The following is a 27,427-nucleotide window of genomic DNA, read 5'->3' as shown; positions in this document are numbered from 1 at the left end:
ACAATTGTTGTTAACAGGTTGATCCCTGAGGCCTGAATCCTGAAGTAGCAAAAGTACCTTGTACTGAATAACTCTGTTGGTTTAAAAGCTCCCCCCTCCCCACCTCCAATTCCCCCACACCCCCTTTGCTCACAGGTCTCCCACAACCTCTGCTACATCCCTCAATGCCTCATTCTTCCTAAAGCTCTCTCCTCCAATTGGGCTCACAGCAATTTTCAAAAGCCAAAATGGTGACAAAAGTTTGGTAAGCATTAACACAACGTTAGTCTCAGTGATGATGACCATGAAACTATCATTGATTGTCATGAAGAAAAATCCATCTGGTTCACTAGTGTCCTGTAGGGAAGGAAATCTGCCATCCTAACCCAGTCTGGCCTACATGTGACCCCAGATCCTCAGCAATGTGGCTGACCTTTAGCTGTCCTCTGAAGAGGAAGTAGGAAGCCACTCAGTTCAAGGGGAATAAATGCTAGTGCTTGCCAGAGGTGCCCACATCCAATGAAAGAATGAGAAAAGAATGTTAACTTTGGTGTAAGTGCAAATTCAATTCACCATAATGATAAAAACCAAGAGAACTGCGAATGCTGAAAATCAGAAACAAAGGCAGAAGTTGCTGGAAAAGCTCAGCAGGTCAGGCAGCATCTGTGAAGAGAAATCAGAGTAAACTTTTTGGGTCCAGTGACCCTTCCTCAGAATTGCTGAGCTTTTCCAGCATATTCTGTGTTTGTCACTATAACAATGATGTGATTCAATTGGAATGGACTGATTGTATAGACGAGACTTGCACTCTTTAAGTTGGGATGTAACTGAGATGGTTGAGATGAGTAAAGGATACATTGGGGATGATAGCGAGGAACTGATTCCTCTAGTGGGTGAGGAGAGCTTAGAACTAAGGTGCAGAACCATCAAAGTCAAGCCAGGTTGTTTAGGGGCGACACCAGGGGGGCACTTAACCACATTGTGGGAGAGTGGAAATCGGAATCTCTCTCCCATAAAGTTGTTGAGATGGAGGTCGGGGTCAGGGATGGGGCAGGGGGTTAATTTTTAATATTTACAGGTATTAAGAGTAAGGGAACAAAAGTAGATGTATCGAGTTGACATACATTCATTCTCCTGTGAGTTTCCACTGGGTAATCTGGTTTCTTCCCACAGTCCAAAGATGTGCAGGTTAGGTGGGTTGGCCACAGTGTCAAAGAGAGGGTTGCAGGTTGGATATGGATTTTTAGAGCAGCTGGTGCTGGAGCCGACCAGGGATAAGGCGATTCTGGATCTGGTATTGTGTAACGAACCAGAATTGGTCAGTGACCTCAAAGTGAAGGAGCCATTGGGAAGTAGTGACCATAATACAATAAGCTTCAATCTGCAATTTGAGAGAGAGTGGGTATAATCGGAAGTGACAATATTTCAGTTGAATAAAGGGAAATATGGAGCTATGAGGGAGCAACTGGCCAAAGTTCAATGGTGCAATACCTTAACAGGGAAGACCGTGGAGGAACAATAGCGGATATTTCTGTGTATATTGCAGAAGTTGCAGGATCAGTTCATTCCTAAAAGGAAGAAAGATCCCAGGAGGAGACATGGGCGGCCGTGGCTGACGAGGGAAGTAAAGAAACATATAAAGTTAAAAGAGAAAAAGTATAACTTCGCGAAGATAAGTGGGAAAACTGAGAACTGGGAAGCTTTTAAAGAACAACAGAGGATTAGTAAGAAGGAAATACGCAGAGAAAAAAATGAGGTACGGAGGTAAACTGGCCAAGAATATAAAGGAGGATAGTAAAAGCTTTTTTAGGTATGTCCAAGGCAAAAAAATGGTTTGGACAAAAATTGGGCCCTTGAAGACAGAAACAGGGGAATATATTACTGGGAACAAAGAAATGACAGAGGAATTAAATGGATACTTCAGATCTGTGTTCACTGGGGAAGACACAAGAAATCTCCCTGAGGTAACAGTGGCTGAAGGACCTGAACTGAAGGGAATTTATATTTGCCAGGATTTGGTGTTGGAGAGACTGTTAGGTCTGAAGGTTGATAAGTCTCCGGGACCTGATAGCCTGCATCCCAGGGTACTGAAGGAGGTGGCTCGGGAAATCGTGGATGCGCTGGTGATTATTTTCCAGAGTTCAATAGAATCGGGGTCGGTTCCTGAGGATTGGAGGGCGGCTAATGTTGTGCCACTTTTTAAGAAGGGTGGGCGGGAGAAAGAAGGAAATTATAGACCAGTTAGTCTGACCTCAGTGGTGGGAAAGATGCTGGAGTCTATTATAAAGGATGAAATTACGGCACATCTGGATAATAGTAACAGGATAGGACAGAGTCAGCATGGACTTATGAAGGGGAAATCATGCTTGACTAATCTTCTTGAATTTTTTGAGGATGTAACTCGGAAGATGGACGAGGGAGATCCAGTGGATGTAGTGTACCTGGACTTTCAGAAAGCTTTTGATAAAGTCCCACACAAGAGGTTAGTGAGTAAAATTAGGGCGCACGGTATTGGGGGCAAAGTACTAGATTGGATAGAGAATTGGTTGGCTAATAGGAAACAAAGGGTAGTGAATAACGGCTCCATTTCGGAATGGCAGGCAGTGACCAGTGGGGTACCGCAGGGATCCGTGCTGGGACCGCAGCTTTTTACAATATATGTAAATGATATAGAAGATGGTATCAGCAATAACATTAGCAAATTTGCTGATGATACAAAGCTGGGTGGTAGGGTGAAATGTGATGAGGATGTTAGGAGATTACAGGGTGACCTGGACAAGTTAGGTGAGTGGGCAGATGCATGGCAGATGCAGTTTAATGTGGATAAATGTCTGGTTATCCACTTTGGTGGCAAGAACAGGAAGACAGATTACTACCTCAATGGTATCAAATTAGGTAAAGGGGCTGTTCAGAGAGATCTGGGTGTTCTTGTCCACCAGTCAATGAAGGTAAGCATGCAGGTACAGCAAGTCGTGAAGAAGGCTAATAGCATGCTGGCCTTCATAACAAGAGGGATTGAGTATAGAAGCAAAGAGGTGCTTCTGCAGCTGTACAGGGCCCTGGTGAGACCACACCTGGAGTACTGTGTACAGTTCTGGTCTCCAAATTTGAGGAAAGACATTCTGGCTATTGAGGGAGTGCAGCGTAGGTTCATGAGGTCAATTCCTGGAATGGCAGGATTGCCTTACACGGAAAGACTGAAGCGACTGGGCTTGTATACCCTTGAGTTTAGAAGACTGAGAGGGGATCTGATTGAAACGTACAGGATTATGAAAGGATTGGACACTCTGGCAGGAGGAAACATATTTCCGCTGATGGGGGAGTGCCGAACCAGAGGACACAACTTAAAAATACGGGGTAGACCATTTAGGACAGAGATGAGGAGAAACTTCTTCACCCAGAGAGTGGTGGCTGTGTGGAATGCTCTGCCCCAGAGGGCAGTGGAAGCCCAGTCTCTGGATTCATTTAAGAAAGAGTTGGATAGAGCTCTTAAAGATAGTGGAGTCAAGGGTTATGGAGATAAGGCTGGAACAGGATACTGATTGGGAATGATCAGCCATGATCATATTGAATGGCGGTGCAGGCTCGAAGGGCTGAATGGCCTACTCCTGCATCTATTGTCTATTGTCTATTGGATAGATTAACTGTGGGAAATGCAGGGTAAGGTAGGTCTATGTGGGATGCTCTTCAGAGGATCGGTGCAGACTTATTGGACTGAATGGCCTCTTTCTAGACTGTCAGGATTCTACACAGGCCAGCCACAATCCCGACTGAATGCATCCTTAGGAGCTGAATGGCTGACTCCTGTTCCTGAATATTGTTCTGTCAATGTACAGGCTTAAATGTACAAAATGGCGATAAATGCCTCTGAAGGGAAACAATCACTGATAGCCTGTCATCACCTGTAAGGCCCTGGCTTCCTGTCTGACAAAGAGCAAGAGATGCTGTCCACAAAGTGTAGTACTCTGACAGAAAAAGAATCCAAGGCATTGGCAGGAGCAGAAATACATAAAGCTTCAGCTTGAATTATTTTGAAAGCTGGCTGAAGGATCCATTGTTGAATTTCAGACATTCCTTGAGCTTTTGTTAATTCGGGTTGCTAAATCTCACCTGCAAATCTGCTCGGTTAATAAATCCTTTCTCTTCTCGGTCACAGATCTGGAAGAATTCCCGGGATTTCTCCAGGAGTGCCAAATGTTCATGGTTTTGCAGCTCAGTGCTTTTCCCATCAGCCATTACCAAAGCTCTCTGTGCTGATAAACCATTGTCACCCTCCCTTTGGTCTTCACTTGTCATGTCTGCCAAGGGTACTTGTTCCAAAGCTTCCTTAGTCCAGTTCCAATAGATAAAGGCTACTTCAGGCTCGTTCTAGTCTTTGACATTCCAAGCAATAGCCTCTTTCTTTCAACTGGTGTCTGGGAAAGGGAAAAAATACTTTTTAGAAAACTTTATCAATAAATTGGACTTCAGTACAAACTAAATGTCGAAGAAGAGCAGCAAACAAATACAACACTGTTGTTTACTGAGTTGACTAATTCCATTACTAATGCTTAGAACCTGAACATTCAGCAGCACAACGTAAAGGCAATTGATACTGTACAGTGACGTTTCAGAAATACCTGCTCAAGTAACTGACCTGGTCTACTTTCTAATTATTTCCAGATTACAGAATAGCCAGAAGAACAAAAAACATTCTATATTCATATTCTCAACATGACAAGAGGATGGAGCAATGATGACGTTATGCCTAAAATGTTCCAATCATTCAAATCAAATACAACAGGAAATGTCTTTATTGGTTAGAAGCCTGGCGTTTCTCAAGGACAGCCAGACATATCTCAGAGATTAACCTCTCATTGTGAATTAGAAAGTCTAGAGTCTTAAGCATAAAAGCCAGCCTGACCCCGCACAGTGCTGCACCACTGGAGGAGCTGTCGTTTAGAACATAAGAGCAGGTGTAGGCTATTTGACCCTTCAAGCCTGCTCCGACATTCAACAAGTTCATGAATGAACCATTTGTGGTCTCAACTGCACTTTCTTGTATGTCCCACCCAACATAGCTGACTCCCTTGTCTATCAAGAATCTCTCTAACTCAGCCTTGAATTAATTTAATGACTATGTCTTGAGCGTTTTCAGTGGAAAAGAATTCCATACTCTGACAACTCTCTGAAAAACAAAGAGAAATTCTCATCTCCATCTAAAGGCATCTAATTCATAAGCAATGACTTTGTGACAGAAACTTAGGAAAAAGGGACAGGAGGAGATAATTCAGCTCTTTGAGCCAAGTTCCCCATTCAACATGAGCATAGCGGATCTTCCAAACCAATATTCCATTCCCATTTTCTCCCCATTCCCTTTGCTCCCTTTATCCCGAAGAACTACGTCTAACTTCCTCTTGAATAGATTCAATGTTTTGGCCTCAACTTCTGTGTGTCAAATGAGACCATTAAACCAAGGCCCCATCTAGCCTCTCGTGAATGCCTCCCTGGGAGGAGAAGCAGAAAAGTTCTTTCTCCTTTGTGTCGATGGATCCAGATGATCTAGTCATGATCAGTATGATCATGATCATGTGAGAAACTGCTGGCTGCCAATTGGCAAATGGGTTTTCTTTGTGACGATAGGCAGAAAGTATGCCCTCCCGGTGGAATCTTCAGTGATAGGGAATATAATCAGGCAGGAGGGGTACAGGATCCCAGCACAGTTGAGGTCTTTAAGTGGGTAGTTACCTGGGGGTGCTGCTGTTAGCTATGGGACACTGGTGGGCCACAGGTCTCAGTGAGTGGAACTTTAACTCGCGGGCCCTTGATTGTAGGATAAGCCCATCAAGTTCCTCTGTGGAACAATGCAGTGACCCTTCCTGATAAAAAGCAATGCCAGCTCTCCATCTGACGTACACCTCACCTGGATAAGGTCATGGCTGATCTGTCTGTGTTTCAAAATCTACAAACTCTTGTCTTTTTATTCATTCACAGGATGTGGGTGTCATTGGCTAGGCCAGCATTTATTGCCCATCCCTAAATACCCAAACGGCAGTTGTGATCTGGAGTCACATGTACACCAGACCAAGGAAGGGCAGCTTTTTTCCTTCTCTAAAGGACATTAGTGAACCAGATGGGTTTTTCCTGATAATTGACAATAGTTTTGAGGTCATCATTAGACTCTTAATTCCTGATTTTTAAAAATTGAATTCAAATGTCACCATTTGCCATGTCAGGATTCAAACCCAAGTCCCCAGATCATTACTGGGGTTTCTGGATTAATAGTCTAGTGATAATACCACTAGGCCATTGCCTTGCAGCTAGTCTGATAATCTCTGATTCTATTGTCTAATAAGAGTCAACCTACTGTTGCCTGAAAAATATTTAGTCACTCTGGTTCCCACTGCTTTTTGAGGCAGAGAGTTCCAAAGTCACACAACCTTCTGAGAGAAATAAAATTCTCCTCATCTTTGACCAAAAAGAGTGACCCTGAATTGTAAAACCGTGCGCCTTAGTTCTGGATTCACCCAAAAGAGAATACATCCTTTCCACGTGCACCTTGTCAAGACTACTGAAGATCTTATATACTTCAATCAGGTCGCCCTCACTTTTCTAAACTCCAGTGGAAACAATCCTAGCATGTCCAACCCCACCTCATGTGTGTTATGGACCAGACCAAACCCCCTCAAAATATTCAGAAGATAGTCTAGACCCTACCTTTTTTTTCTTTTAAAAGGTAAATGTAAGGTGTTGCATTCCAGGTGCAGGTTAATTGGTCAAACTATCGGATTTAAAGTAAAGCACACTGTATTCATCCGTTACATGTAAAATACAACATAAGAAAGTAGGAATCGAAACACTATAACTCTATTAGAAAGCATAACAGACTAACAGATACATGAAGTATTTCTAATTAACTGTTCCAATATAGCAACATCCCATAATCACACCCTTGGCAAAAGGCAAATTCAGAAAACAGATTGCTTCACATGCAACTCCTGTTGCAGAAAGAGAACCACCCCATCACCTCACCGTGCCCCCCCCCCCACCCCCCTCACCCCATCACCTCACCGTGCCCCCCACCCCCCTCACCCCAGCTCTAACCAACAGAGGGGAAAAATAGCTTCCACTCCAAGACCCCAAAGGCAACTGCCAAAAACTCAAACTAAAAATCTTGACCAGACGCATTCAGGCTACTTCTATTGTTTCAACGACTTAAAAAAAAACACCTGTTTCCTCTAGTGGCTTTGGTAAACTGTTCTGTATTTCTGCCTAAAAACCTCTCTTCAAAACAAAAATGGACAAAATACATATCTTAAGCACAGCATCATCACATAAGACAACCCACTCATTTCAGATATTAATCTAGTGTGTAAAAGTGCACGTTTCCACAGCAACTCAGCCTCTCCGAGTGAACTAAGACACAACACCAATATCAAGTCTCTGGAGAATCTTAAGAAGAGATTCTCTGTGATTATGCTAAGGATCACCAAGAAAGATTAGAAGAAGTAAGGGGGAAACAAAGAATGACAATCAGCGATATGATAGAGGTGTTCAACTGAGAACGAAAATCAGGAGTAAATTTCTGCTGGTTGGTGAGTTAACACCATTAAAATCAGCCATGAGAGGGATTATGGAAAGAGTAGAAATTCGTAGGACATGGAATGATCTGCCTTGAAGGAAACACAATCCTCACTAGCTTGTAAAAGGGAAGAGAAAATAAATTTACTGAAAAAAAAACCTAAGAAATAGGTTTGAGAAAACAAGAACAAACCTAATGATACAAATGTCCTGGAATTTTCTGTGACCTTATGCATACCATACAGATGCTGTGTACATTCTCTAGGCTTAGTAGCTCAAGCAAACAATGCTTTACATTCTGAAAAGGAACGAAACATCCGATATTATCTGACCTAATTGGTGCCTATTTTGTTCACACATGATTAGAACAGAAATCAGATGTCATTCCTGCAGCATCAGGTTTTGAGTTTATGGTACCCAAGGCTCTTGTGAGCATTTTTAATATAACATGATTGTTCTCTGTGCTCTCGTGTTAAGACAAATTCCATGGAGATAAACTACATCCTGTTCGATCTCTCCGCATTATGTCTGTTGTACTGTTGAAATAGTATTCTGCAAATGGGTTAGTCATGATTTCATTGTGATCCCACCTAATTCTTTCTAACAGAGTAAACATTTACACAACGCCATCAGTACACAATTGGATTATTGGAAAGGACACATTGTCACCAAGGCAACACTAGTTCCTGCTCTCCCAACCTGACCAGCCCATGGAGTTTCTGACAGATGGTCTGAACTTAGAACCGTGGTGTTACTCGCTAAACAAACAAAACCCTGCCCACTGCTGAACTACCGCCAATGTCTGAATCAATTTAAAAAACACTACAGCCATTATTTATTTATTTATTCACGGTTTGTGTCTCTGGCTGGTTTTGTGCAAGGGTGTAGCTCAAGCAACAAAATATCTGAATAGGTTAATGCTGAGGAGTGCCTCAATGATGATGTCAGATGGAGTGGTGGGGGACAAGCTTATGATCTCGAAGGAGTTCCTCCTCATCGCCTCTGTAACAATATCTATCACACCAGGCCAACTCATACTTAGTTGCTATCAGTCAATGAACTACATTGTTTTTAACTCAGGACTCTCTTCTCATTAGGTAAAGTGACTTTCCTCTTTCACTCTGGACCCTATAGACCTACTAGAACCAGTGGATATGAGGAACACTATCTTCACTCAGAGGGTGCTGGGAGGTCTGGAATGCCTCCCTGGGATGGTACTTGAGGTGGATAACCTCACAACTTTTAAAAAAGTATTTGAATGAACAAGCATTCACAGCTATAGGCCTGGGAAAGTGGGACTAATGTACTTTTGGTGTCACAGACTTGATGGGTTGAAGGGCCTCTTCTGTAGTGCATTATTCTATCATTCTGTAATCCGAACCAGGAGAGTGGGTACTGTTACCAAATCGACCAGATGGCTTATACAACATGGTGGGCAGTAGTGGGGATTTATCTTACAAGATGGTGGCAAGCAATGTGTACTCCATTTAGCTGCCTCCTACATACTGGCAGTGGCTGGGTTCTGAAGATTTATTCTAACAGAGCTTTAAAAACAGCTGGAAGAGTTGAACATTTGCAAATCCCATTTGAGAAGTGAACCAAGTGGCAGGACTCAGCAAGGCAGAATGGGCAGAGGGACTTCAGAACAGTTCAAGAAATGGTCAGCAACAAGAGTGAGAGAGAATGTCACTGGAGCTGAGCATTAGTCACAACAAGATACAGCAAACTTTGTTTGAACTGGCACCTCACGAATCTGGACTCTTGATATACCGGCAAACATTTTGGACCTCAAACATTGTGGACCTCAAACATTTATTCTGTCCAATTATTACAGATTTGTTAATTTATTTACCTCAGTGTAAATATGCTTGATGTTCAATCAAACATCCACACGAAATATCAAAAGTTGATTCCATTTCGAGTCAGTTTCTCTTCAAATGCCACGATCTACAATAATGTCTGAGTAGTCAGTCAAAGGTGAGACAGCTCTCTGCTGGTCAGTTTTATTTAAGGCAAAGTTGCATTATTGTTTTAGTGACTTACACTGTAAGTAACATATAACAGTGATGTTTATCTTCTGTATTACAGTTCTATTACATGCTGTGTGTTTTTACATTGTTTATGTGGACCTCTTGATCAATTTGCACATTCCTGGTCCCAGAGGTGCCACATAAAAGTTACTGTATTTAACTTTAATAGCGGGTGATTTATAGGGAGCAGTCATAGAATCAAACAGTTTGGAAACAGACCCTTCGGTCCAGCTAGTCCATGTCAATCATGTTCCCAAACTAAACTAGCCCAACCTGCTTGCGTTTGGCCCATATCCCCTCAAACGTTTTCCATTCATGTATTTATCCAAATATCTTTTAAATGTCGTAAATGTACCTGCATCCACAACTTCCTCTGGAAGGTCATTCCACACACAAACTACTCTCTGTGTAAAACAGTTGCCCCTCATATCCTTACAAAAACATTCTCCCCTCAACTTAAAAATATGCCTCTGACCTTTTCTTGAGTTGGGAAATGAAGCCAGAATTAGAGATAAAATGGCAATTGAGACATCCAAGCAGACAAAATCTAATAGAAAAGGAAAGGACTATTGACCTTGTAGTAAGGTAGGAGACGTATGAGTTAAATCACAGTAAATGTGGGAAGCATTTACATAAACCGATTTCAAAGAGTAAACAATGTTAAAACAAAATGTTTTTAAGTTGGCCAACCACAAATAGGAACTGCCTATACATAAAATAGCAAATAAATAAGTAAAATAATTAAGTTGTTAATTAATAAATGTGAAGGATGGTGGAACAGGTGATGTATCACAGCTATAGCATGTGGGAGCTCCTAGATGCCAATGTGATTCAGGGCAAACATACCTGTAACAAGTGTCTGCAGTGACAGGAACTTCACCTCCGAGTTTATAAGCTGGTGGCTGAGCTGCAGACACTGAGGCATGTCAGAGTGCAGTTACCTGAATGCTTGGTACCAGGAGCCAGTCATACTACTTATGATTGGGTCTTTCGATATAGTTTGTGGTGGAAGACAGGTCAGGCAAGTATGACTGCAAGGGAGAGAGATAAGGGAACCCCAGCAAAGTTGAATCAGCTTGTGTAAATGTCCAACAGGCTTCAGGTTCCCTCAACTTCCATACTGTAGGGAATCTAATAAGAAATAAAAATCTAATAATAAGCTTGTCTGGATGAGACTTTGGTCTGCAGAATGGATGAATTAATTGACAATGACTCTGTGATGCAAGAAAGCATTCGATTGAAGGGAGCAGAAAGGAATATAGTGGTATTGTAATGAGAGGGTTAAAACTGCTTTCTGTAGCAAACATCTAGTTGGTGGTGTTGCTTGTCTGGTGCCAAGGTTAAGGGCATCTGCTCAGGGCTCAAGATGACCTTGCCCTGGGATGTGGGAAAATCCAGTTGGCAAGAGCAATGTAGGTGCCGAAGACATAGGTGAAGACGTAGGTAAGACAAGGAAAGAAGTTGTCCATGGTCTGTATAAGGAGCTGGCCATCAAACTAAATAATCTCTAGATTATTATGAGAGACATGAAGCATCGGGAAAATCAATTTAGAGAGATGAAAGAATAGCTCAAAGACTTGTGGAGGAAAAGTGGGCTCCTGTTCATGAGTGACTAGCACCAGTACTACGGAAAGTGGGATCTGTACTGATTTTTAATTACTACTGCTCACAATATGGTCTCCTCTATATTGGTGAAAGAACACTTTGTAGAACATCTACATAAATAACCCTGAGCTTCCAGTCGCTTTCCACTTCAATAAACCACCCTGTTCCCTGGTCAACATCTTTGCCTCAGGCTTGCTACAGTGAGCATAAGCTGGAAGAACAGCATCTCACTGGCTGCTTGAGGACTCCACACACACACACACACACACACACATACACACAGATACACACCTGTACCGCCACCACGCACCCCCCCCCACCCCCCAACATCACATTGTTAATGGCTAACAATGGGTTGGGTGTCATAGCAAACTGTCTCCAGTAACAGCTTTTTACTCTCCTAGCCAGATCAGTAGTGACTCTGTTTCTATCTAACTATTCCTCTCTCTCTTTGGGCTCTATCTCCATTAATCATTTATGCCTTACCCCTTTCCCCCCAACACTCTCTAAATTTAGGGAAGTTTACATTAGTTTGAAGATTAGTAAATGTGACCCCTTTATTCAAAAAGGGAAGGAGATAGAAATCGGGAGATCACAGGCCAGTTGACTCAAGATCTGTCATTCAGTACATGCAAGAAGCTAAACTTTTAAAAAGCTATAGCAGAACAGTTAGAAAAATTCAAGATAATAGGCAGAGTCAATATGTTTTAGGGAATGATAAAGCATTTTTAATCAACTTATTGGGATCCTTTCAAGAAGTATCATGTAGATAAAGGAGAACTGGTTAATCTATTGTACTCAGATTTCTGGGATGTATTTGATCAGATATCACATCAAAGGGTTTTAGCTATTCTCTCACAGTACAAGGCATATATTTATTGCCCATCCCTAGCCACGCTGGAGAAAGTGGTGGTGAGCTACCTTCTTGAACCTTCGCAGTACATGTGCTGTAGATAGACCCACAATGCCCTCAGGGAGGGAATTCCAGGATTTGATGCAGTGACAGGAAGGAACGGCGATATTTTTCCATGTCAGGTTGGTGAGTGGCTTGGAGGGGGAGCAAACCTAAAGGCTCATGGACTGGGATAACATATTGGGTAGAAGATTGGAAACAGAGAGTGGGCAAAACTGAGTCTTTCTTTGGGTTGGCAAGATGGAATATGAGGTGTATCATAGAGATCAGAGTTGAGGCCTCAATATTTTACAAAGTGATATTGAAATTACTCAGACGTAGGGACCAAGGGAGTATGGTTGCTGAATGTGATGATGCCAAGAAAGGTAGAATGACATGTTGAGTTAAGGAACTAAGGAGGCTATGAATGGATATGATGGTTATAAAGTAAGCTAGTCTGAAAACTCTGTAACTGGGAACATTAAGACACCATATCTGTCCTTTTTAAAAGCCATATTCTAGTAACAACTATGATCTCAATCTGCCATCATTCTATCTGTGCTCTCAGCTGGTCTGCTTTATTTGCTAAGGTCCTTGCATTGGATTGTAAATCCTTGACCATTGACAATGAGATCTTCTTGTGGTTAAATGAGAAATTCCTTCTAGAACATAGAACATTGCAGCGCAGTACAGGCCCTTCAGCCCTCGATGTTGCACTGACTTGAGAAATCAATCTAAAGTCCATCTAATCTACAGCATTCCAATATCATCCAGTTAAAGATTTACTATTTATAGTTGTTTCAAACAGATAGCAAAATGAAATTACTTTGTTAATCATTTTCTGAATGCGTTGCATTGGAATATTCAGTTCACAGGCATGCCAACTGTTGTAAATGACTCTGATATGACAAGCAAACCGCTGCATTTCATATCAAATGTTATCGACAATTAACACTTAGGAAGTGCCTCCAGGGTCAGTCTAAAACCAGCACAGAGAACAGTATCATTCTGCAGTTCACAGCTTCTGTCCATTAACAAGTGAAAATTCAATATGTTAGATATTGCTCCAACAGAACATCCATTGTCTATGTAACTTGAAATAAAGCTGCTTCCAGCTATGGCTCCCCACTCTCAGCCTTTACCAACAACATCTGCCTCACAGGTCCAAGTCTTAGCTCCCAGTTAATCACTTGATCGCCTTATTCTCAGACCTCAGGCCCTAATGTTTATAGTTATTCCTCCATTGCCAGAACCAACATACCCTGCTCACTGCTCCACCAACCACTGAATAACTGCATCAAACTAACCCCCAGTTAAATTAAAAAACAGAAAGAACTATGGAAGCTCTAAATCAGAAACAAAAACAGAAATAGCTGGAAAGGCTCAGCAGGTCTGGCAGCATCTGTGGAGAGAAATCAGAGTTAATGTTTTGGGTCGAGTGACCCTTCCTCAGTTCAGAGTTAACCCTGATTTCTCTCCACAGATGGACCCAGACCTGCTGAGCTTCTCCAGCTATTTCTGTTATTGTTTCTAACCCCAAGTTAGTACGTGTATCATGCATAAATGATGTAATAATTCCACAAATACCAACAAACCAATAATTTCAGTGTCAGTAAGGATGATAATATACAGAATCAATGGCTTTACAGATTCTATTGCCAATATTAGATTAGATTCCCTACAGTGTGGAAACAGGCCCTTCGGCCCAACAAGTCCACACTGACCCTCCAAAGAGTAACCCACCTGACTAATGCACCTCACAACTATGGACAATTTAGCATAGCCAATTCACCTAACCTGCACATCTTTGGAATGTGGGAGGAAACCGGAGCACCTGGAGGAAACCCACGCAGACACTGGGAGAATGTGCAAACTCCATACAGACAGTCGCTCAAGGCTGGAATCAAACCTGGGACCCCTAGCACTGTGAGCCACTGTGCCGCCCTATATTTGATCACACCTAATTACTTAAGTAATGAACAAAGATGTAGACTTCTGGATATTTTACTGCCTTCACATTGATCACCCACACGTGCACCAGTTGCTAAGAAATGTAGCGATCCTTGGACAATGGATATGCATTAACTATGTTTATGCGGGGAGTAGTAGATAGATAGTCCCAATATCTGTGTGAACGAATCAGGACTGACATATTTGGGATGGATAGAAAAAATTAACTTAAATCAGTTACTTTTCAGTAAAAGCTACAACAAACTGCATTCTTCCAAAGACAAAGATGACTAGGCATTGAAAGGTCAACTTCCTCCACAATGACGTGGTTGATAAACATAACAAGGGCTTAAACCCCATTATCTTGGGCATCCTTGGGATGAAACTAGTATTAAGGTGCAATACTAGTTCAGATAACTAAACCCCTACCTGATATAAGAACTCTGGGCTCCAAGTCTTATTTCTCACACTGGTTTCAGGGTCATTAACCAATATGACTATGATCCAGAACTGGTTTTCCAAGAATAACTTTTTAAAAAAGACATATTTTGCAGAATAAATAGACAACCTAATTATACTGGGAAGGCCCTCTCACCCAAAATGGTAGTGATTAGGAATGGCCTATCATTCAATAAATAGTATCCCACATCACTTTTTAATTAAACAACACAGGAAAAATGACTTAGAATATCTCAATATAACTTAAATGATCGGAAGAGTTATTGATCACCTCTGGTTGAGATTCATTCTGAAGCCTCTAATGGGTCTCACACTCAGGTTTTGAGGTAATCCTGCTTTGATGTTTGATGGATATCCTCGCTCTTTTTCAAAGTCTTGTAGCTGTATTATGTAGAGGTTGATGTTTGGACTCCCTCTTAGAAATAAGAACAAGTTATCTATTCTTTCCAGCTTATGATTTAACTTTGTGATTCACACTCTTCCTAGAAGCATCAAAACTGCATGATTTCTTATAATATTGAATTAACACATTTACTTAAAATTTTAATTGTCTCATTCAATCTTCTGAATCAAGATCTCAGCGAATCCAATTCCTATTTCCTTTAGTGGGGAACATTTTCTGAGGTCTCTCACTTAGACCCTTATGATCTCCCAGAAATTACAGTCTAGCTATAAACGGTCAGAAGAATCCTTGACTGGCTTTTCTCCTTTGTGTGGACAGATAAGTGGCTCAGCAGACCCAAGTTACATAGAAATTGAAGGAAACTGGTTCAGAAATCTTCCTGATCCTAATAGCTCCAATTAAGGAGTTACAATTGTTAAAAAAACTTACACAAATAGACTAATTTCTCTCAGACACACACATACACACGAGTATTCTCCCCTTTTTCATCTGAATTTGTTGGATCTTTGCTGGTTTCACACTTACTTCACTTCAGTGGACATTACATATCAGCAATCTTGATCAGCAATGCTTGCATAGAGGCATCAACAGCTATGTTCCATCCAACCCTTACCTAAATGCACTTATAACAGAAGTTGCTGAGCCTTGCTGAGAGAGAAGCCTCTCTTTCCTCTTTTCCTAATTTTGTCTGCTTTATGCACAATGGTGCAAAGGTGAATAGCACTCTAACCTACCCACTGCCCCAGACAAGACCAGATAATCTTGAACTGAACCCTAACGCAGCAAAATCTATAACTGGAACTGAGCGTTTCTCACATGTATAAGTTTAACTTATATGTATAAGTATAGTGTAAAAGTTTATACCATTGAGGAGTCTTTTTCATAACAACGCACTGATTATTCTACAATTTCTGACTCATTTTACTTAATTACTTGAAAAATGCATGTTTAAATTTTGTCTACAGGATGTGGGTGTCACTGTCGAGGCTAACATTTATTGCTCACTCCTGACTGCCCTTGAGAAGGTGGTGGTGAGCTATCTGCTTGAACTGCAATAGTCATTTGAATATAGGGACACCCACATTGCTAGTGGGAAGGGATTTCCAGAATTTGACTCAGCAGCACTGAAGATGACGTGTTTGCAATGCAGCACAGTGAGTGGGTTGGAAGGGCCCTTGCAAGTGATGATGTTCCGATATATCCACTGCCACTGCCCTTCTAGATAGTAACAGTCAAGGGTTTGGAAGATGCTGTTGAAAGAGGCTACTTGAATCTTCTAGATGGTATCTCCCAGAAAATAAGTTTGTCGGATGCAGTATGTGATTTGACTTGTGGCTGGGTAAAATGTTTAGAAGAAGCAGGTGACTTTCAATCTATGACTCCTAACCTCCTCACTACATTGGTTGCCTGATGGAATCCCTGAGTCTGACTAGACCAATTGCCAACAGATGATTGCTAAGATCAGTCAATGACTCCATTACCATGTGACCATGTGATGACAGGATAGTAGAAGATGGAATGGATGAACACTGTGCTCATCAAACTCCCTCTTCCTCTCCTGCTGCTGTTTACAATACTCCAAAGAAATTCCATCAACAACATGCAAACATTTAAGGCAGTGATCACGGAAGGCATTAGCATAGTGGTATTATCACTAAACTATTAATCCAGAGGCAAAAAACAAGGACTGCAGATGCTAGATATCAGAGTCTAGATTAGAGTGGTGCTGGAAAAGCAAAGCAGGTCAGGCAGCATCCCAGGAGCAGGAAAATCGACGTTTCGGACAAAAGCCCTTCAACAGGAAAAGAGGCAGGGTGCCTGCAGAGTGGAGAGATAAATGAGAGCGGGGTGGGGGTGGGGAGAAAGCAGCATAGAGGTCAATAGGTGAATGGGGGTGGGCATGGAGGTGATAGGTCAGAGAGGAGGGTGGAGTGGATAGGTGAAAAGGAAGATAGGCAGCTAGGACAGGTCATGGGGACGGTGCTGAGCTGGAAGGTTGGACCTGGGGTGAGGTGGGGGAAGGGGAAATGAGGAAACTGGTGAAGTCCACATTGATGCTCTGGGGTTGAAATGTTCCAAGGCGGAAGATGAGGCATTCTTCCTCCAGATGTTGGGCGGTGAGGGAGCAGTGGTGAAGGAGGCCCAGGACCTGCATGTCCTCGGCAGAGTGGGAGGGGGAGTTGAAATGTTGGGCCACAAGGCGGTGGGGTTGATTGGTGTGGGTGTCCTGGAGATGTTTCCTAAAGCACTCTGCGAGGTGGCGTCCAGTCTACCCAATGTGGAGGAGACTGCATCGGGAGCAACAGATACAATAAATGATATTGGTGATGTGCAGGTAAAACTTTGATGGATGTGGAAGGCTCCTTTGGGGCCTTGGATGGAGGTGAGGGAGGAGGTGTGGGCGCAGGTTTTGCAATTTCTGCGGTGGCAGGAGAGGGTGCCAGGATGGGAGGGTGGGTTGTTGGGGGGCGTGGACCTGACCAGGTAGTTACGAAGGGAACAGTCTTTGTGGAAAGTGGAAATGGGTGGGGAGGAAAATATATCCCTGGTGGTGGGGTCCATTTGGAGGTGGCAGAAATGACATTAGATGATGTGATTTATGCGAAGGTTGGTAGGGTGGAAGCTGAGCACCAGGGGGGTTCTGACCTTGTTACGGTTGGAGGGGTGGAGTTTGAGGGCAGAGGTGCGGGATGTGGACAAGATGCGTTGGAGGACATCTTTAACCAAGTGAGAAGGGAAATTGCGGTCTCTAAGAAGTAGGCCATCTGGTGTGTTCTGTGGTGGAGCTGGTCCTCCTGGGAGCAGAAGAATTGGGAATATGGGATGGCATGTTTGCAGGATGTAGGGTAGAAAGAGGTGTAATCCAGGTAGCTGTGGGAGTCGGTGGGTTTGTAAAAAATGTCAGTGTCAAGTCGATCGTTATTAATGGAGATGGAGAGGTCCAGGAAGGGGAGGGTGGTGTCAGAGATGGTCCAGGTAAATTTAAGGTCGGGTGGAATGTGTTGGTGAAGTTGATGAATTGCTCAACCTTCTCGCGGGAGCACAATGTGGCACTGATGCAGTCATCAATGTAGAGGAGGAAGAGGTGGGGAGTGGTGCCGGTGTAACTACAGAAGATGGACTGTTCTATGTAGCCAATGAAGAGACAGGCTTTAGAGACCGCAATTTCCCTTCCCACATGGTTAAAGATGCCCTCCAATGCATCTTGTCTGCATCCCGCATCTCCGCCCTCAGACCCCACCCCTCCAACCGTAACAAGGACAGAATCTCACCCGGTGCTCACCTTCTACCCTACACATAAACCACATCATCCGACGACATTTCCGCCACCTCCAAACGGACCCCACCACCAGGGATATATTTCCCTCCCCATCCATTTCCACTTTCCACAAAGACCGTTCCCTCCGTGACTACCTGGTCAGGTCCACGCCTCCCTACAACCATCCTGGCACCTCCCCTGCCACCGCAGGAATTGCAAAACCTGCACCCACACCTCCTCCCTCACCTCCATCGAAGGCCCCAAAGGAGCCTTCCACATCCATCAAAGTTTTACCTGCACATCCACCAATATCATTTATTGTATCCGTTGCTCCCAATGCGGTCTCCTCTACATTGGGGAGACTGGACGCCTCCTAGCAGAGTGCTTTAGGGAACATCTCCAGGACACCCGAACCAATCAACCCCACCACCCTGTGGCCCAACATTTCAACTCTCCCTCCCACTCTGCCGAGGACATGCAGATCCTGGGCCTCCTCCACCACTGCTCCCTCACCACCCGACGTCTGGAGGAAGAACGCCTCATCTACCGCCTTGGAACGCTTCAACCTCAGGGCATCAATGTGGATTTCACCAGTTTCCTCATTTCCCCTTCCCCCACCTCACCCCAGGTCCAACCTTCCAGCTCAGCACCGTCCCCATGACCTGTCCTAGCTGCCTATCCTCCTTTCCACCTATCCACTCCACCCTCCTCTCTGACCTTCATCCCCACCCCCATTCACCTCTTGTACTCTTTGCTACCTTCCCCCATCCTCCTCTCTGACCTATCACCTCCATCCCTACCCCCATTCACCTATTGTACTCTATACTACTTTCTCCCCACCCACACTTCCCTCTCATTTATCTCTCCACTCTGCAGGCACCCTGCCTCTACTCCTGATGAATGGCTTTTGCCCTAAACATTGGTTTTCCTGCTCCTCGGATGCTGCCTGACCTGCTGTGCTTTTCCAGCACCACTCTAATCTAGACTATTAATCCAGAGACCCAAGTAATGTTCTGACCACCTGGGTTTGAATCCCACTATGGCAGATGGTGTAATTTGAACTCAGTAAAATTTGGAATTAAGAGTCTGATGATGGCTGTGAATCCATTGTTGGAAAACCCATCTAGCTCATTAATGTCTATTAGGGAAGGAAACTGCCATCCTTACCTGGTCTGGCCTATATGTGCCTTCAGACCTCAGCGACGGGCAATAAATGCTGGCCCAGCCAGTGATGCCCTCACCCCATGAATGATTTTTTTTTAAAAAGTCAGGTGGTTTTATTTTCCTCATTGAGGGTCATGAATCTTTGGAACTCTCTTCCTCAAAAGGTGGTGGAATCAGAGTCTTTGAATATTTTTAAGAAAGAGCTGAATAAATTATTGACAAGCAAGGCTGTGAATGGTTATGGGGGATAAGTAGGAATGTGGTCTAATCAGACCAGCTAGGATCTTATCAAATGGCTCAGGGAATGAGTGACATTCCCCAGCTCCCGATTCAATAGTTTGCACATAGTTGTATTTGTTTGCCAACTGATTTATCTACTGTGAGACCGTGGAAATTTTCAATAAGGGGAAGCAGGCATCACCTTATCCAATTCTGCTAAAAGTCTCTTGTTTTCCAATTTTGTCCTTCACACTTGCTTATTCAGGCTGAACTGGAGATCTTTGGAAAAGCACCTAGAAGGGTTGGAGGATTGGTGTGGACTGGTTGGGCCAAAGGGCCTGTTTCCACACTGTAAGGAATCTAATCTAATCACCATGGTCATAATGGAGGCTGAATGGCCTAGTCTTGTACTTTTTCATGTAATTCCTCTGAGAAGGCACATACATTCACAGATAAAAGTAACTGAGGAGATTGGTCACTGTTCTATTGTGTCACTCACTTCAAGCATCCTTCACCCTTGTTTGCTCTAGGTGTACAGTTTATGAGAGCATTTCAGCTCGGGCTCAATAAATAGAGGAATGTCCTTCATTGTGTCTCGACAACTATGTGCTTTGTCCTCCCCCCACCCTATGATCATAATCTCATGTTCTATTTTAGATTTTTTTTTAATCAGTCTCTTAACTTCCCAACATGCCATTTAATTGTACTTTCTGTTTTACAAAGACCTTTGGCTTTGTGTGCATGTGGTCATGAATTTGGAGACCAAGGTCCAGACACTAAGTGAGGATCCTTGTCAAATCCTGTGCTCAGGTGTAGAGATGGAGAAGGTGTGGGAGCTATAAGTTGAATGTGACAGCAGACTGTAAACCACACTGGAGGTGGAGCAGGTTTTGGGGGAGAGAAACAACAGTAGCCACAGTGTGCAGGAAACTAGAAAGAAGCGAGAGATATAAGTTATGAGAACCACAAGCATAGCCGTGTGGTGGCCTTTAGAAATTCACAGCCAATGAGCTGCAGGCAACCAATAAATTGTGGGATTCATCACCTTGGTTTAGCTGCATTCTCTTCAATGGGTTTTTTTGTGAAACAATAGTGTGTGCAGAAGGTGACTGAACTGGAAACCGCTGTAAAGCATTAGATGACATGGAAAATGCAATAAAACACTTCATAAAGGGAAAATCTCTTTTTACTGTCTGTTGATTAGTGGCATAACAGTTTAGATGTTGATAAGCTATTGTTAAAATTGGATAAAGAACCTAGCAAGTTTTATCAATACTGTTTGATTTTATCAAACTATATTCAAGTCATCAATCTAACACTGTCTCTGTCTTGACAGATGTTGCTAAATTGTATTATTTCCAGCATTTTCAGTTTGTAAAGTAGAGGAAATGAGGCAAAGGTTTTGTTTGCAATAGAAGTGAGTTGTAACATTAAACTATGAAAAGGGAGGATATGAAAAATCTCTGCAATTATTCCTATGTCTTTGCTCTTTCCCCATAACCACATCATTTTTTTTTCCTCAGTATTTATTCAATTCCTCTTTGAAAGTTATTATTGGATCTGCTTCCATAATGATCTAGCTGTCAGGCATCACAATCTGTGTGAATAAAATTATCCTCATTTCCCTTTTTGTTCTTCTGTCAATTATCTTCAATCGATGTCATTCGATTAATGATCGTCCCAGCAGTGGAAACAATCTCTTAATATTTAGACTATTTAAATCTATTGTAACTCTGAACATTTCTACTAAATTTTCCCTGAAACTTTTCTGCTTTAAGAAGAGCAATTCCAGTGTTTCTATCTCCAACTAATTCTGATGCTTCACCCTCTGGACTTCCTCCAAGGCTTTGACACACCATCTATCAAGTGATGCATAAAATTGGACATAAGAGTCCAATTGAGGTCAAACTTGCATTTTATACAAATTTAGCATATCTTCCTTGCTTTTATATAATACACCTGTTTACAAACATCAAAGATTTTGTGTGCTTTTGTTTCAACTTGCCCTGTCACCTTCAAGTGTGTGCTTCCTATTAATCCTATTGGACTATAACCTGGGGTTGTGTGATGTTTAACTTTGTACACCCCAGTCCAACACCGGCATCTCCAAATCATGACCTTCAAATCATAGAATTGTAGAGTCCCTACAGTGTGGAAACAGGCCCACGGCCCAATAAGTCCACACTGACCCTCCGAAGAGTAACCCACCAGGCCCATTCCCCTCCCGTATTATTCTATATTTACCCTGATTATTGTACCTAGCCTTCACATAACGCATGTGAAGCCACAGTTCTCTCTACTCCTTCGTCCCTTTCAGTTAATTCTGCTGACTGTATCCCCAAATTACCTCATGTTTCATTCACAAATCACCCTCTGTATTCCCTGATTTACATTTGCTGCAGTCAAGAAAAGTGATTCTGAACTTTCTCTTTGATCCTTCACCCTTCCGTGTTATCTCCAACTCCAAATACTTCCCAGAATGCTGTGCTCCTCTAGTTCCACCCTCTTAATCAGGCCTGATTTTAATCAACCCATCACAAGCAGCTGTGCCTTCAGCTATCTTAGCCCTTATCTCTGGAATATTCTCCCTCAACCTCTGCATCTCCCTCTCTCCTGGGCTTCTTAAAATCTACCTCTTTAACTAAGCTGTTGGTTCCCTTCCATATTATCTCTTCATGTAGCCCAGTGTAACATCTTGAGTGAGTTTTGTGCCTGTGATCAACATATGAACATGGAAATTGAAGTAGGACAATTAGCCCAGCATATCAGCCCCTCATACAGTCATACAGCATGGAAACAGACCCTTCGGGCCAACTCATCCGCACTGACCAGATGTCCCAATCAGACCTAGTATTATTTGCGAGCATTTGGCCCCTATCTCTCTAATCCCATATCTTTATGTACCCATTCAGATGCTTTTTAAATGTTGACAAGTGTGGTGCTGGAAAAGCATGGTAGGCCAGGCAGTATCCAAGGAGCAAGAGAGTTGATGTTTCAGGCATAAGCCCTTCATCAGGATGCTCCTTGGATGCTGCCTGACCTGCTGTGTTTTTCCAGTGCCACACTTTTCAACACTGATCTCCAGTATTTGCAGTCCTCACTTTGTCTCAGCCTTTTAAATGTTGTAATCATACCAGCCTCCACCACTTCCTCTGGCAGCTCGTTCCGTACACACAACACCCGCTGCATGAAAGTTACCCCTCAGGTCTTTTTAAAAAACTTTTCCCCTCCCTGGACATGCAGGGGAAGAGACTATTTTCTATTCTCTCTTTCTGTGCAAGGAAAAATATTTTGGTAAACTGAGTGGCTGAGGGCCCCCCTGGACTTTCAAATTGGCACAGATTAATTATGAAATGTATTCCCCTTGACTTCCCTACAAATCTGGTGCACCGAAAGACCGAGTTATTTTATAAAATATGGCAGCCCTTCTTGAATTATATGAATACAGATATTTTGGTTATCCTAACAAGGGCTTTTATTTAATTGAGATTACGAACCTGGCTGGTCCGGGGCCCCTTGGGAGAGGAATCCCGCATGAATACGGGTTTTGTTACATTTGATGTTAACACATTCCGAGCATGTATCTCACTACCCAATTTCTATGTTATCTGCTGTTTTTTTTCTCTTTCTCTTATTTGAATAATGTAAGAGACTTAAATATACACTCTGGTTAGTTGTAGGTTAGATTAGTAGTTAGTTGAGTTTTGTTTATTTTTCTCGGTATTTTTCTTTTGTTAAATTTTAGTTATTATATATTTAAGATTTAATTGTATATCAATGTTTGTACTTGAGAGTTTTGTTTATTTTTGTAAACTTGTAAAAATTTTAAATTTCTAATAAAAATATCTATTAAAAAAAACTTTTCCCTCTCGTCTGAAATCTTTGGACTTCCCTACACTGGAAAAAGACATTGGCTATTCACCCCATCTGTGCCCCCCCAATGATTTTAGAAATCACAATAGGGTAACCTCCCAGCATCCAATGCTCTATGGAAAAAACCCCAGCCTATTTAGCCTCTCCCTAAAATGCAAACCCTCCCATCCTGGCAATGATCCTTGTAAGTCTTTCCTGTACTGTCTCTAGTTTAACAACATCCTTCCTCCTAATCATGGTTTGGGACCATGTTAAAGCCGCAAGTTAAGGCTGATAGATGAAAGGTAACACTAAATAAAATAAAATTTGTATTTACATAGCAGTTTTCAGTAACAATATTCATCTGAACACCTTACAGTCAATGAAGCACAGCTGCCTCCCTCAGAGTCAATGTCGATCAATCAGCAGATGGGATGGGAATTTGTGAAAGTTTAGACATAGGCAATAGGGTTATCTTAAAGGGTTTCAAGAAAACGGTTTCATATTTGAACATGATGAGACTTTGGAGAAGCAAATTAAATCATTAACAACAGACATGAAGCAATTAGGAACACTCTAACTCATAAATTTCACATCAACTCTAGAGCGGAAACCATGCGGCATTTTAAAAACCAATTTGTTGTGGCCATTTGCTGAAAACTGTTTCAAACCTGATCTTGTTCAAACTTTGTATCCAAATTAAGAAAAAAAATCTTAAATAGAGAATAATTCTTCAAAACTTATTTTGTGGGATGAGCATGCAATCATTGCCAATCCCTAATTGCCCTAGAAAAGGTGGGGTGGTGAGATTTGCTACACAGAATCTCGACTAGATGGAAACGTGCCTTTCAGTCCACACTGACTCTCCAAAGAGTAACCCACCCAACCCCATTCCCTTAACCTATATTTACGCCTGACCGATACACCTAACCTACACATCCCTGAACACTATGGGCAAGTTAGCATGGCCAATTCATCTGACCTTCACATCTTTCGACTGTAGGAGGAAACCAGAGCACCCCGGAGGAAACCCACGCAGTCACGGGGAGAATGTGCAAACTCCACACAGACAGTCGCCCGAGGTTAGAATCTAACCTGGGTCCCTGGCGCTGTGAGGCAGCATGCTAACCACTGAGCCATCCTGCCGCCAATCTGAGACAATCTTAAGGAAACCCAGGATCTGAGTTAGCTTGCACTGTCCACTTCTGCAGTGTTCCTAGTATCTGAGAATAGCTAAATCAACACCATTATTACTTTTCTTCTGAATAATAGTCCACTGCCTGGTTCATAAATGCAAGCCGGAAGGGCTCTTGAGGCAAAATCCCTCACTCTGGGCCAGGAGACCAAGGTCAAGTCCCACTTGCTCCAAGAGGTGTGTCATAACATTTCTGTACAGGTTGATTAAAAACATAAAAATGCAAGGGACTGCAGTAGCGAAATGGTTCTGTCTCTATTCTAAGAATTCCCACCTCCCCCAGACCTGTGTCTGAGCAGTTTGATTAAAAAACTATTCATGCCTTGACTCCAGCGGTTCTCGGCAGACCATGAGATTTTAATTGATTCTTTCGAATAGTTAATAGATTATTTTGAACTCGTGGCTGATTAGGCTCTGGGAATTCAACCGCGTGTATGAGAATTTTCCAAATTAACCTGATAAGATGTTAAAAGAAGGCATGCTATCTAAACTGAGACATTAGGATCAGGCTCATTCCTGATGAAGCAGCTTATTCCCGAAACGTCGATTCTCCTGCTCCCTCGGATGCTGCCTGTCCTGCTCTGCTTTTCCAGCACCACACTCTCGATTAGGATCATGCCAACAGAATCCTTCGCTGGGAGCCAGAGACGACTTAAACGTGTTGCAAAAGCAAATTGACGTTACCAGGGTAACCGTGACAAAGGCAACAACTCACAAGGACAACAAGAATCATATAATATACAAATGAATCCTGTTCACAGACTGGGGCTGAACTGTGGATTCAGGTTGGATAGGAAGCAAAAGAAATTACATTTATATAGCGCATTCCAATGCAACAAGGACATCTCAAACAGGGGCCATTTACTGAAGAGGAGTCCCTGTTACAAGGTGTAGCTTAGTGTGTCGGAATGAGTTCGGTCCCCATTGGAAAAAGCGTCCCTTCAACTTGAAATCATCGATGTTAAAACTTGCTCCAGAGACACCAACACTTCTCCCTGATATTTCCCAGAATCGAAAGGTGTAACACCTTGTTTCAGGTCGGCAGAGATCGTCTGGGACTTTTCTCCTGTGCACCTCAATTATGTGTCGCATTTAACAGCCGGACATCCTCAAACTAACATAACACTGAACTTACATGGAACTTAGAGTCAACTTCGAACAAACTTACCGTGATAACCGGACATTCCCTCACTCTGACTCTCCAAAAAACTGAGATATATCCGACCCCACAGTGCCACCGCCCAGATCACGGTACCGCCTCCCTCCCCGCACAGTCCGATCCCACAGCACCGCCTCCCTCCCGCACAGTCCGATCCCACAGCACCGCCTCCCTCCCGCACAGTCCGATCCCACAGCACCGCCTCCCTCCCGCACAGTCCGATCCCACAGCACCGCCTCCCTCCCGCACAGTCCGAGCCCACAGCAAACTCAATTAAGTTTGAGACAAGACCTCTCCCACATAAAGCTATGCCGACTGCGCTGAATAAAGTTTAAAAAAGCACAACACCAAATACACTATGAGGTGTATTTGGAAACACTAGCTCTCGAAACAATGCTTCCTCCTCAGGTGGTTGTGGAGAATAAGGTCATAAGACACAGAATTTATAGCCAAATGAGTACAGTGTCATGGAGATGTAATGACACACTAAACAATTTTAGATCAAGTCTTTCATCTTTTAGAATGGGATATGTCGGTTTCTGCTCTTTGATATGTCAATCCCAAAACTTCTTTTAAATTACATTCTCAGGAAAGGTCGAGCTTTTCTAACAACAGGTGCCATTCTCAGCTCAGACAATACATTAAGGTGTGAGGTCTGTCTGTGTGACAATGTTGAGTTAGACTGGTTCTATTTCTAAAGTGGGATTTACAGAGTTTAACATGGATTTGTGCAGTTTTTGAGCAAAACAAAATGTAATTCTGCAAAAACAAATTCACCCCGTAAACTTTTATGTGTGCGCATGTAGAAGAGACAATGTGTGCATGTATGTGTGCGTATGTGGGTGTGAGTGCATGTGATAAGAGTGCGTGCGTGTATATGTGTGTATGTGGGTTTGGTTAAGTGTGTATGTGTGAGTGTGATGGGGTATACGCCTGTAAGAGGGTGCGGGAGTGGATGTGAGTGTGGGGGGTGTATGTGTGTGCATATGAGAGAGAGCTTGTGTATGAGAGAGGGTCTGCAAGGGTGTGTGAGTATGTAGGAATGTGTATGAGAGAAAGTGTGTCGTGCAGTGGGGTCAACTGTAGTATGACATGAACCAAAGTTCCGGGTGAGGCCATCCCCATGGGTACTGAACTTGGCTAAGAGCTTCTGCTCAGCCACTTTGCGTTGTTGCATGTTCTGAAGTCCGCCTTGGAGGATTGTCACCCAAAGGTCCGAGGCCAAATGGCCGGGTCCACTGAGGTGTTCCTCGACTGGGAGGGAACACACCTGCCTGGTAGTTGTTGTGCAGTATCCATTCATCAGGTGTCATAGCACCTGCCTGGTCTCGCCAATGTGCTGTGTCTCAGGGCAACCTTACCTGCAGCCTATGAGATAGACCACGTTGGCCGAATCACATAAGTGCTTGCCGCGTACATGGTGGGAGGTGTCCCCTCATGTAATGGCCTTCACTCTGACACATCTTGCAGCAGCTGCTGTGACAGGGATTTACAGTGTTGTTGTCCTGAAGGCTGGGCAGTTTGCTATGAACAATGATCTGTTTAAGGTTTGGTGGTTGTTTAAAGAGGACAAATGGAGGCAGAGGGAAGCTTTTGGCAAGGTGTTCATCCTCATCGATAATGTGTTGCAGGCTGTGAAGAACATGGTGTAGTTGTTTGGCTCCTGGAAGTATTGGACAATGAAGGGTATCCTGTCGGTTG

General features: G+C 43.0%; 1 protein-coding gene across 1 annotated transcript in view; it reads right to left on the bottom strand.

The window, feature by feature from the left end:
• The window catches only part of LOC140457930 (EF-hand calcium-binding domain-containing protein 4B-like), a 100,601-nt gene extending 74,804 nt beyond the window's left edge, over positions 1 to 25,797 (bottom strand). The window contains exons 1-2 of the mRNA XM_072551767.1: positions 25,736 to 25,797; positions 4,090 to 4,394 (exon numbers count right to left, since the gene is read on the bottom strand). Coding sequence (XP_072407868.1) covers positions 4,090 to 4,275 — 186 coding nt within the window. The 5' untranslated portion in view covers positions 4,276 to 4,394; positions 25,736 to 25,797. The remainder of the gene's footprint in view (positions 1 to 4,089; positions 4,395 to 25,735) is intronic.
• Positions 25,798 to 27,427: the final 1,630 nt, after the last annotated feature.

Source organism: Chiloscyllium punctatum, chromosome 32 (genome assembly GCF_047496795.1).
Source record: "Chiloscyllium punctatum isolate Juve2018m chromosome 32, sChiPun1.3, whole genome shotgun sequence".
NCBI lineage: Eukaryota > Metazoa > Chordata > Chondrichthyes > Orectolobiformes > Hemiscylliidae > Chiloscyllium > Chiloscyllium punctatum.
The sequence above is the reverse complement of the archived record's forward strand: the minus strand, read 5'-3'. Positions and strand labels throughout refer to the sequence as shown.